This window comes from Zophobas morio, unplaced genomic scaffold, assembly GCF_036711695.1.
Source record: "Zophobas morio isolate AGI-343-1 ecotype UQ-CSIRO unplaced genomic scaffold, CSIRO_AGI_Zmor_V1 ptg000017l, whole genome shotgun sequence".
Classification (NCBI taxonomy): Eukaryota; Metazoa; Arthropoda; class Insecta; order Coleoptera; family Tenebrionidae; genus Zophobas; species Zophobas morio.
Window position 1 is genome coordinate 1,017,494 of NW_026972122.1, and position 12,010 is coordinate 1,029,503.

At 35.3% G+C, this 12,010-nt stretch overlaps 1 protein-coding gene across 1 annotated transcript; it reads left to right on the forward strand.

The window, feature by feature from the left end:
* Positions 1–182: 182 nt before the first annotated feature.
* On the forward strand, positions 183–11,213 carry LOC135130297 (tRNA (34-2'-O)-methyltransferase regulator WDR6-like). The gene is made up of 4 exons (XM_064057662.1): positions 183–456; positions 8,200–8,672; positions 8,726–9,317; positions 9,370–11,213. Exons 1-4 carry the CDS (start codon positions 387–389, stop codon positions 11,109–11,111), a joined length of 2,877 nt encoding a protein of 958 aa, XP_063913732.1. The 5' UTR covers positions 183–386; the 3' UTR covers positions 11,112–11,213.
* Positions 11,214–12,010: the final 797 nt, after the last annotated feature.

Sequence of the window (12,010 nt, forward strand, 5' to 3'; positions counted from 1 at the left end):
ACGTCATCTGAATTAATAATGGACGTACAATGGATATTGTCATTTCGATCTTATTATATGTATATTACATAACGATTATTATGAGATTATAGTGATTTCCAGTAAATTTATCTCAAAAAGTGGAGATTAGATAAAATATATTTCCCAAAAAATAAGAACTGACGCAATTTTATTGAAGAAATTGTAAATTCGATAGTGCGATATTAAGTAAATTCGTATTGTCTAACATATGGTTTGCTATTTCTTGTTAACACTTTTGTAAACCAAAAAAATACAAAAATGCGTTCTTTGGTTACAAATATTGCGCAGACTTGTGCGCCGCTGGTTTATTTACCATCGTGAAATTTTTTAGGTTAGGAGTGGTGATCTGAGAAGTAAGGCTAAAAATGTTCCAGTCTCAATTAATTAAAACCGATGTGACCGCTGTGAAACTGGTTGAAAATTTCATTTTAGCAGGTAGGTGCACTGTTGTCTTTTTAAAAAAGTCAGTTGTGGGTGTCATGCGCATTACAAAGGTTAATTTTGTTTTTGTACGTGTGTTTTGTACCTGACCTGAATTATATTGTTTATAAAATAATTTGGTATTTTTTTCGCAAAACAATAGGAATCTTAATTATCAAAGTAAATAGAGTAATTAATTAATATTTTGATTATGTACAAGGGTCAGGGAGGTAGAAATGAGTTGAACAGTGGCGGCGCTTTCAGGCATGTAATGGGTGCTGCGATAAATAAACCACGCAGGAAGGAATTTTAATTTTAAGTTTGGTTAAAAATAGGTCAAAAATGTATTGATAGGATGGGCGGAAAATATAAATGCTGTCACGTCCTGTTATTAAATACTACCATGTATTGTTGGTTGCATATACAAAATTTCATTTTCTTTTAACAAAAATTGAATCATAAAAATGTTGCGAATAAAAGTCTCTAGTCAACTGTTCCAATACTTATGTATTGTACGTACATCATGATTAACTAATACTGCACACTTTGAAGTTAAATAAAATTAGCCAATGAAATTCAAATGTGGAGGTGGGTGGGATTAGTTTTACCTTTGTTGTTTAGATTCCACTATTTATCGATATAAAATCCACATTTCGTCCAATAAAATGAGTGATTGAGAAGAAAACCGGGTGGGTGGGCGGGGCCACTTTGAAGTTTTTTTAAGCATTTCTACCACTTGACAAAATAAAATTCAATCTTCATTTCACAGTAAATAAAATTAGCCAATTAAATTCAAAAGTAGAGGTGGGTGGAATTAATTTTACCTTTTTTGTTCAGATTTCAGTATTTATCAATGCACTTTTCATCCAATAAAATGAGTGATCCAGAAGAAAACCGGGTGGGTGGGCGGGGCACTTCGTAGTTTCTGTTAAGTGATTCGATCACTTGATAAAATAAAATTCAATCATCATCTCATGGTAAATAAAATTAGCCAATGAAATTCAAATGTGGGGGTGGGTGGGATTAGTTTTACCTTTGTTGTTTAGATGCCACTATTTATCGATATAAAATCCACCTTTCGTCCAATAAAATGAGTGATTGAGAAGAAAACCGGGTGGGTGGGCGGGGCACTTCGTGATTTCTTTTAAGCGATTCGATCACTTGATAAAATAAAATTCGATCATCATCTCATGGTAAATACAATTAGCCAATGAAATTCAAATATGGAGGTGGGTGGGATTAGTTTTACCTTTGTTGTTTAGATTCCACTATTTATCGATATAAAATCCACCTTTCGTCCAATGAAATGAGTGATCGACACGAAAACCGGGTGGGTGGGTGGGGCCACTTTGAAGTTCTTTTACGCATTTCCACCACTTGACAAAATAAAATTCAATCTTCATTTCACAGTAAATAAAATTAGCCAATGAAATTCAAAAGTAGGGATGGGTGGAATTAATTTTACCTTTTTTGTTCAGATTTTACTATTTATCGATATAAAATCCATGTTGCGTCCAATAAAATGAGTGATCGAGAAGAAAACCGGGTGGGTGGGCGGGGCACTTCGTAGTTTCTTTTAAGCGATTCGATCATTTGATAAAATCAAATTTAATCATCATCTCATGGTAAATAAAATTAACCAATGAAATTCAAATGTGGGGGTGGGTGGGATCAGTTTTACCTTTGTTGTTTAAATTCCACTGTTTATCGATATAAAATTCACCTTTCGTCCAATAAAATGAGTGATCGAGAAGAAAACCGGGTGGGTGGGCGGGGCCACTTTGAAGTTTTTTTAAGCATTTCCACCACTTGACAAAATAAAATTCAATCTTCATTTCACAGTAAATAAAATTGGCCAATTAAATTCAAAAGTAGAGGTGGGTGGAATTAATTTTAACTTTTTTGTTCAGATTTCACTATTTATCAATCCACTTTTCATCCAATAAAATGAGTGATCGAGAAGAAAACCGGGTGGGTGGGCGGGGCACTTCGTAGTTTCTTTTAAGCGATTCGATCACTTGATAAAATAAAATTCAATCATCATCTCATGGTAAATAAAATTAGCCAATGAAATTCAAATGTGGAGGTGGGTGGGATTAGTTTTACCTTTGTTGTTTAGATTCCACTATTTATCGATATAAAATCCACCTTTCGTCCAATAAAATGAGTGATCGAGAAGAAAACCAGGTGGGTGGGCGGGGTCACTTTGAAGTTTTTTTAAGCATTTCCACAACTTGACAAAATAAAATTCAATCTTCATTTCACAGTAAATAAAATTAGCCAATGAAATTCAAAAGTGGAGGTGGGTGGGATTAGTTTTGCCTTTTTTGTTCAGATTTCACTATTTATCTACATAAAATCCATTTTTCGTCCAATAAAATGAGTGATCGAGAAGAAAACCGGGTGGGTGGGTGGGGCACTTCGACGTTTGTTTTAAGCGATTCTACCATTTGATAAAAATTTTATGAAGATTGAACTTTATTTTATCATAAAATAAAGTTCAATCTTCATCTCATGGTAAATAAAATTAATTTTACCTTTTTTGTTCATATTTTATTAATTATCAGGATAAAAACTACTTTTTGTCCAATAAAATGAGTCTCGAGAAGAAAACCGGGTGGGTGGGCGGGGCACTTCGAAGTTTGTTTTAAGCCGCTCGACCACTTGATAAAATAAAAATAAAATTGGTAAACCTAAAAATTGTAAAACCGAAAAATTAGTAAATGGTCAAAATTGCAAAGTCGAAAAACTGTAACATTAGAAGATCGAAAAATTGAAAAATTAGATTTCCAGAAATTCAAAAATTAAAAAAAAAGTTGAGAAATCGAACAAATGAGAAAGTTTTAAAATACAATAATTGAAAAACGGAAAAATTCTAAAATGGTAAAATTGAAAAATCCAGAAACTGAAAAATCTAAAATCTCATACTGAAAAAACAATTTTGAAAATCAGGACATTGAAAAACCGAAAAATTGAAAAAATAAAGGAAATAAAAAACCCAAGCGAGACATTGCAAATCGAAGATTTGGAGAATTGAATAACTAATGAATCGAAAAATTGAAAACTCGAGGTATTTTAAATTGAAAAATTGCAAAACTTAAAAATTGAAAATTTTGTTCTTCTGTCGAGTCAGAGTGGAACTGGAAAGTTAAAAAAAACTTATGTAACCAACGAATCTGAAAATTACTTCTGGATATCGAAAACTACAAGCAACTGTCTTCAACTACTTTTCGACAATAGTTGAAAAATGGTCGTAAATGTCATAAATGCCAAAATCAGTCTTATATTTTTAAATACTAGCCCCGCCCACCCACTGTCTATTTCCTTACAGGATATATCAATTGACAAAATCAGTCTCATCTTAGCAGATACTAGCCCCGCCCACCCGCCCTCTATTTTCTTGGAAAGTATGTCATTTGCCAAAATAAGTCTTACCTTAGCAAGTACTAGGCCCGCCCACCCTCCCTCTTCTCATTCTGGCGACTAATTTTATTTTTGTTCAGTATAAGAGCATTCATTTATTCAGATCGGATCAAATGAATCACTGAGAAGGGGACAGGATGGGTGGGTGGGTGGGGCCAATTATGTTCTTCTATCGAGTGGGAATGGAAACTTATAAAAACTTATATAACAAACTAAACCGAAAATTACTTCCGGATATCGAAAACTAGAAGAAAATGTCAACTAGTTTTCGAAAATAGTTGAAAAATGGTCGAAAATGCAGTAAGTGCCAAAATCAGTCTTACCTTATGAAATCTAGCCCCTTCCACCTACCCTCTATTTTCTTAGAGAGTATGTCATACAAAAATTTTATACCGAGCGATTTTGGCGGAACTTTAAAAATAACTGTATTTCAGTTAACGATTTTGGAAAATCGGTAGGAAGTTCCGTAGAAACGAAGTCGAAAATGACTTATGGATATTGAATTCTACAAGAAAATGTCTTTAATTAATTTTCGGAAACAGTTGAAAAATGGTGGAAAATGTCAAAATTGCCAAAATCGATCTCATCTTATCAAATACTAGCCTCTCCTACCCGCTGTCTATTTTTTTAGAGGGTATATCATTTGCTAAAATGAGTCTTATTAGCAAATACTAGCCCCGCCCACCCGCCCTCTATTTTCTTGGAAAGTATGTCATTTGCCAAAATTAGTCTTAACTTAGCAAGTACTAGTACCGTCCACCCTCCCTCGTTTCTCCTTCTGGCGACTAATCTTATTTCTTTTCAGTATAAAATCATTCATTTCATTCAGATCGGATCAAATTAATCACTGAGAAGGAGACATGGTGGGTGGGCGGGGCCAATTATGTTCTTCTGTAGAGTGGGAGTGGGAGTGGAAACTTATAAAAAACTTATATAACAAACGAATCCGAAAATTACTTTTGGATATCAAAAACTACAAGATAATGTCTTCACCTACTTTTCGAAAAATGTTGAAAAATGGTGGAAAATGTTATAAGTGCCAAAATCAGTCTTATCTTATCAAATACTAACCCCGCCCACCCTCTATTTTTTTAGCGAGTATATCATATAAAAATTTTGTACCGAGCGATTTTGTCGGAACTTTAAAAATAACTGTATTTCAATGGAAAAACGGTAGGAATTTCCGAAGAAACGAAGCCGAAAATGACTTCTGGATATCGAAATCTACAAGAACATGGTTTCAACTAATTTTCGGAAACAGTTGAAAAATGATGGAAAATGTCAAAAATGCGAAAATCAGTCTTATATTATAAAATACTAGCCCCGCCTACCCACGGTCTATTTTCTTAGAGGGTACATCATTTGCCAAAATCAATCTTATCTTAACAAATACTACCCCGGCCACCCGCCCTCTATTTTCTTGGAGCTTATGTCATTTGCCAAAATCAGTCTTAACTTAGCAAGTACTAGGCCCGCCCACCCGCCCTCTATTTTCTTGGAGGGTAAGTCATTTGCCAAACTTAGTCTTACCTTAGCAAGTACTAGGCCCGCCCACCCTCCCTCTTCTCCTTCTGGCGACTAATTTTATTTCCGTTCAGTATAAAATCATGTATTTCATCAAATGATCACTGAGAAGGAGACAGGGTGGGTGGGTGGAGCTAACTATGTTGTTCTGTCTAGTGGGAGTGGAAACTTATAAAAAACAATAGTAATTTTGTCTTTTTTTTAATATTTGTAGAATTCAAAATGTACCATTTTAACCATGTTTTAAGTTTCTTGTTGTGATAAGATGGCTATGTATGTTAAGAAAAAAAAGCAAAATATAGGCCCCGCCCACCCGCCCTGTCTCAATTCTGATGATTTTTTTTTCGTCGTAAGCCGAGGGCGGAGTTTGTAAGATCCTTATTTTTCAACGAGAAATTACCATGTGAAATATGTTCTTAACTAATCGTGTTATACAAAGAAAACTAATAAATGTATTAATTAAAAAAGAACACCAAAAGAGAAGCCCCACCCATCCGTCTTGATCTCAGTCGTGATGAATTTTTCATTCGTTGTCAGATCGAGGGGCGGAGCGTAATTGCAAAATCGATATTTCCCTATACAAATTTATTACCATTTTAAACATATTTTAAGTTTCATGTTGTGAAAAGAAGTCTACACATATTAAAACAAAAAGACAAAATGTAAGCCCGCCCACCCGCCCTATCTCAATTGTGATAATTTTTTTTATTCGTCGTGAGCCAAGGGGGCGGAGTTTAATTTCAAAATCCTTATTTCTCTACAAGGAATAAAAAACATGTTTTTCAGTATCGCGTCGTTCAAAGAATACTATGTATATTAGGAAAAAAACGAGCCAAAAGTAAAATTAATCCCAAGCTCAATTGTGATGAATTTTTTATTCATTGTCAGATCGAGGGGTGGAGCCTAATTACAAAATTCACATTTCCTTAAAAAAAATTATCATTTTAAACGTATTTTAAGTTTCTAAGAATAAAAAAAAAATCATCACAACTGAGATGGGGTGGGTGGGTGGCCGGGGTCTATTTTTGCCTTTTTTTCTTAATGTAGGCATAGTATTCTTTGAACAACACGATTCTCAAAACATGTTTGTAATTTCTCGTAAAGAAATAAGTATTTTGCAGTTAAGCTCCCCCCCTTTGCTTCACGGCGAATAAAAAAATCATCACAAATGAGACTGGGCGGGTGGGTGGGCTTAGATTTTGTCTTTTTGTTTTAAAATGTGTAGACTTCTTTTCACAACATGAAACTTAAAACATGTTTAAAATGAAAAATTTGTATAAGAACATATTGATTTTGCAATTAGGCTCCGCCCCATAATTGCAAAATCCATATTTTCTTGAAAAAGTGTACCATTGTAACCGTGTTTAACGTATTTAAAGGGTTTGTAAAAGAAAAGTGTAGGATTTAAGTTGATTACTACAAAAATTTACCATTTTAAACATGTTTTAAGTTTCTTGTTGTCGAAATAAGTCTATACATATTAAAAAAAAAAAAACGAAAAAATAGCCCCGCCCACCCGCCCCATCGCAATTGTGATGATTTGATTTTTTTTATTCGTCGTGAGCCAAGAAGGCGGAACTTAACTGCAAAATCCTTATTTTTTTTACAAGAAAATAAGAACATGTTTTTGAGTGTCGTGTTGTTCAAAGAATACTATGTATATTAAGAAAAAAAAAAAAAGCTAAAGATTATGGGTGGGGCTCATACCCACCCCGATCTCCATTCTCAATTGTGGTGAATTTTCATTCGTTGTCAGATCGAGGGGCGTGGCATGTTTAAAATTTGTATAAGGAAATATCGATTTTGTAATTAGGCTCCGTCCTTTAGTTGCAAAATCCATATTTCTGTGTAAAAATGTACCATTTTAACCATGTTCTAAGTTTCCTGTTGTGAAAAGTTGACTATGTATATTAAAAAAAAAGGCAAAATATAAGCATTATTACTATTATTAAGTTTTGTCGGCGACATTGGCATTTTGAAAAAATTATCTTGTTTTTGGAATTTTGATGACGCTACCAAGAAAAATAAAGCTAGTAAAAAAATTGTGAAAGGTTATTTTGACAGAACTTCCCTCGCCCTTGCAATATAGTCCGACAAATTCCGCTTCTATAAAAAATTATTAAATTAGATTTTGCGATTTTTGTTTTGTGATAACTGTTAACCTCTACAAAATGGGGTAATTAACATTCTCGCAATTCCTGGGTTTTTAAATGTGAAATATATTTACAGCAGATAACTAAGGAGAAAAAATATAGACATTCTCAATTTCCCAGTATATGCTTAACTTCAATTGTTTATGTTTATAGTTTCACCGTCTATACGATATTCTAATCCACATATATATAACATTTAACAATCCAATTTGGTAACAGAGACACTAAATAGCCTGTTAGCCAAAATTTATCCCCACTCAGACTCAAATTGTGGAACATCAGTGGCGTGCCTAATTGGTTCAGTGTGCGCTATCAATTATACAGGATGATTTTTTTTTTATTTCTGATCTAATTTTCACATTTAGGTGCATCTTTATTTTAGGGCCCCTTAAGAATCCGATAGAAAATTACAGCGCGTAAAAGGTAATACCTCCTAAATTACGAGTAGTTCATTTGTACAAAAATTCTACGTCATTTTGGTGGTCTTTTACGGGATTTCAGACGTTAATTTTTATAGAAATCGGTTGGGACCTAAAGTAAAGTTACGCGTTTCTGTGTCTTGTCGAGTTTTTTGAACCTCTGGAACACAATAACCTTACACTATACACATCAGAATCAATTTATTTCTTCAAAAATTTGATTTTGTAAATCGTTTTAGGTATCGGCAACTTCTTACACATTTTTGACAAAAAAGGCAACTTCATAAAAAAACTAAAAATCTTCAACGGACACAAAATCCACGGTATCGAAATCGACGACACAAATTTTTTCTTGTATGGTGGCTGCTCCATACAAACCCTAAAGTGTGACTTAGATTCCCTCCAGGTGAAATTTGTCTGCAACAAACAAATCCAGGACTGGGTTCTAACAGCGCGATGGCTACGAAACGGACTCGTTGGAACCGTCGTTATGAAAAACGCACTTTTAATATTCAACGAAGATTTAGTTGTGCAACGACAAGTCCTTTGTGGCGAAAAATGCATTCTCTACAGCGCCTTCATATCGTATGACAATGTAAACGAATTGGTAATTTTTTCTGGAACTGTGTTCAGCGAGATACTGATTTGGAAAGTATCTCAGAACGAAGAGCGAGATAGTTCTGTTGTGTTAGCCAAACTGAAAGGACACAATGTATGTAGATTCTTAGGTTTCCTTGTGTTGGTAAGACGTTCCGTTCTTTCTAGGGAGTTATATTTTCGGTCAACTATAACCCAAGCGTCGGGTACATCTGTTCGTCTTCGGATGACCGATCTTCGATTTTATGGTCAGTTGAAAGTAAATGTATCCACACGGAATTAGCTCGAAAAAGTCCAGAAATAACTCTAGTTCGAAAATTTTATGGACACCAGTCGAGAATATTTAGGTCCGTGGTACTAGACGACGTACTGGTAACCGCTGGAGAGGATTCTATTTTGAACGTGTGGGATTTTAAAGGGGAGCTTTTAAACAAAATTACAGCTAATCAGGGGGGACCTATTTGGGCTTTCGATTGTAGAAATGGAATGATCGTGTCGGGGGGAGGAAGTTGTGGAGTTTTGTTAGCACCCATCAAGAACAGCTTAAGTAGTCGCCAACTGATACTTCCAAACAACGAAAGTCCCAAGCATGTGGGCTTCGTAAGGGACGCTAATGTGGTTGTTATCACAGAAAGCGGTACCCTGTATTCAAATTATGGTAACCCGACGGGACAGTTGGTACTAGTTCAACGCCACCAAGATTTGAGTGGCTACTGCATTTTGGAAATTTCTAAATGCAGGAATTTGTTCGCACTTGCAGGTAACTAACTAAGACAGATTTTTCAGTTTTATGATTTACAAATTATTTTTAGGATATTGTGGTGAAATTTATATTTATCAGTTACGCGAGACGAGTATTGTCTTACTGGTAGCGTTTAAAACCGAGCAACCATTACGCATATACTCCATCCATTGGATAACATGTCAAACGTTCCTCACTTGCCAACAAAACGGTCTGCTCAACCTATGGTACCTAGATAAAAATCACCCTATTCTAATTACAACTTTCCACCTACCTGCAAAAGAAACTAAAGGTCTGTGGACCACCACAGCTTGCCAAGGCCCAAACGGAAAATACATCGTCGCCAACAGAAGAGGCAACATCTTCGTCTACGAACTGAAGTCCAGCACACCCATCCAAGTCTTCAAGAAAGTCCACTCTTTGGGAATCACACAACTCCACTCCTACAACGAAAACATGCTATCTCTAGGACGCGACGGCAACATCAACACCTTCCTCTGGACCGACAAAGGCATTGAACACTTCTCCACCGACAAAGTCCCGTTTTCGTGGCTGCTGACCCTCACACCCGAGAACCTTCTTCTGGCCTTCTCCGGAAACACCTTCATCGTTTGGGACTACAAAACCCGACGAAAACTACAAGAATACGTGTGTGGTGGCGGCCACCGCTCTTGGGACTTCTGCAAAACGAAGTCTTCCACTGTCTTCTGTTTCGTGAAAGGCCGCACCATCAATCAAATCGACTGGAACCACAAATCGTGTCTTGAAGTGGTGTCGGATTACCACTTCAACACGACAAATTCAGTGGCTGTGGTGTCTTTAAAAGACAAGTTTGTGCTTGTTTCGGGCAGCGATGACACGAATTTGCGTATTTCGGTCGTGGGGGACGATTTTTTTGACTGCGTGAAGAACTTCAAGTCGCATTTGTCTAACATCAAAGCTGTGTGTGTACATGGATTGTCTGATGGGGGTTATTTGATGTTCACGGGAGGGGGCAGAGGCCAGATAATTTGTTGGACTTTGATCTTTCAAGAAAACGAACAGAGTCTGTGTCGCCAAGAATACTCTCTTTACAAAGAAACCAACAAAGATTCGTTGGAATCTGAAATCAGAATCATGGATTTGAAGGTGATGGAGACGGAAAAAGGGGATTTGGTGTTGTTTGCAGCCGCTTCCGACGGAAATGTTGACGTTTTCGACGTGGAAAAAGTCACAAGTAGATTTGGTCTCCAGCTACGAAAAAAACTGTTTCGTAGAGTGAAGTGCGTGACTAAACTGTGTCTGCTAAGAAAACCTCTTTTCGGTGGTTGCGTTCTGGTGACTATGAGTACAGATGGTAATTTTACCTTCTGGGACGTCTCGCGGGTTTTGGAAGAGGACGTCGCCCCGTTTCAGGTTATCGGGGTTCATCAGTCCGCAGTCACGGCTTGTTCTTTTCGTTTTATTGACCACACTAGAGGACTTTTCGTGTCAGGGGGCGATGACGGTTGTATCGTGGTTAGTTTGTTTAGGATCGAAGCGAACTGTGTTATTCGTGTGGAGGAATTTCGGGACGCTTTCTCTCATTGTGCCCAGGTCACTGGAACTTGGATTAGTGCGGATTATTTTTTTACGACTTCTGTTGATCAGAAGCTTTTGGTTTTCCAGTGGAGTGTTGACGAAGATCGGTTGTGTTGTAAATATCGCGCTAGGTACGATTCCGCCGTTGCCGATATTCAGGGAATGTCGTGTGAAGAAGACGAAAATTATTTTCACGTTTTTCTGTATGGCAAGGGTTTGGAGTACGTCAAAGTTGCGAAAAAGACACTATAGTGTACGCAGATTGTTTACGAAGTAGGAACAGTGTGGTATTTATTTTTCATTTATGATCAACTGATGTACAAAAATTGACAAATAAATATAGTTCCTAATTAATCCTGTAGTGAGATAGATCTTAAGCCTCCTTCCTAGATTGTTGGCATTCCTGAATTATTGGCATCTATGCTAGTACGTCAGTTCACAGTTGTCATTTTTTTCGGACAACTCTTTTAACTATTTTTTTTGAGTACAGTTTAGTGGCTAAATTATCTCAGTAATAAGAAGGCTTCATTTTGATAGGAAATCGCATGCAAATAATGATTCTTATAAATTAAAATTTTTCAGTTTTTCAATTTTCCAACTGTTGAATTTTTCAATTTTTAGACTCTGTAATCTTTGGATTTGAGATTCTCTGGTTTTCAATTTTTAATTTTTCAATTTTCCGTTTCGGTTTATTTTCCTTAATTTTACAAAATTTTGGATTTTTCAATATTCCAATTTTGTAATTTTTTTGTTCCAATTTAAATTTTTTCAGTTTTTCGTTTCTTCAATTTTTCAATTTCTCATTTGTTTTTTTTTTCTTCAAATATTAGATTTTTCAATTTTTCGAGTTAAAATTATTTCAATTTTCCATTTAAAATTTTTCAATTTTTCGTTTGGGTTTATTTTTCTTAATTTTACAAATTTTCGATTTTCCAATGTTCCATTTTTTTTGTTTCAATTTCAATTTATTCAATTTTTCATTTCTTCAATTTTTCAATCTTTTAATTTTTCAATTTTTCATTTCCGTTTATTTTCCTTAATTTTACAAAATTTTTGATTTTTCAATATTCCAATTTCAATTTTTTCAATTTTTCGTTTCTTCAACTTTTCGATTTACAATTTTTCGAGTTAAAATTTCTCAAGTTTTCAAT

Coding starts and splice junctions, on each gene's coding strand:
- LOC135130297 (XM_064057662.1), top strand. CDS start 387: ATGTTCCAGTCTCAATTAATTAAAACCGATGTGACCGCTGTGAAACTG. Junction 457..8,199: donor TGAAAATTTCATTTTAGCAG/GTAGGTGCACTG, acceptor AAATCGTTTTAG/GTATCGGCAACTTCTTACAC. Junction 9,318..9,369: donor GAATTTGTTCGCACTTGCAG/GTAACTAACTAA, acceptor AATTATTTTTAG/GATATTGTGGTGAAATTTAT.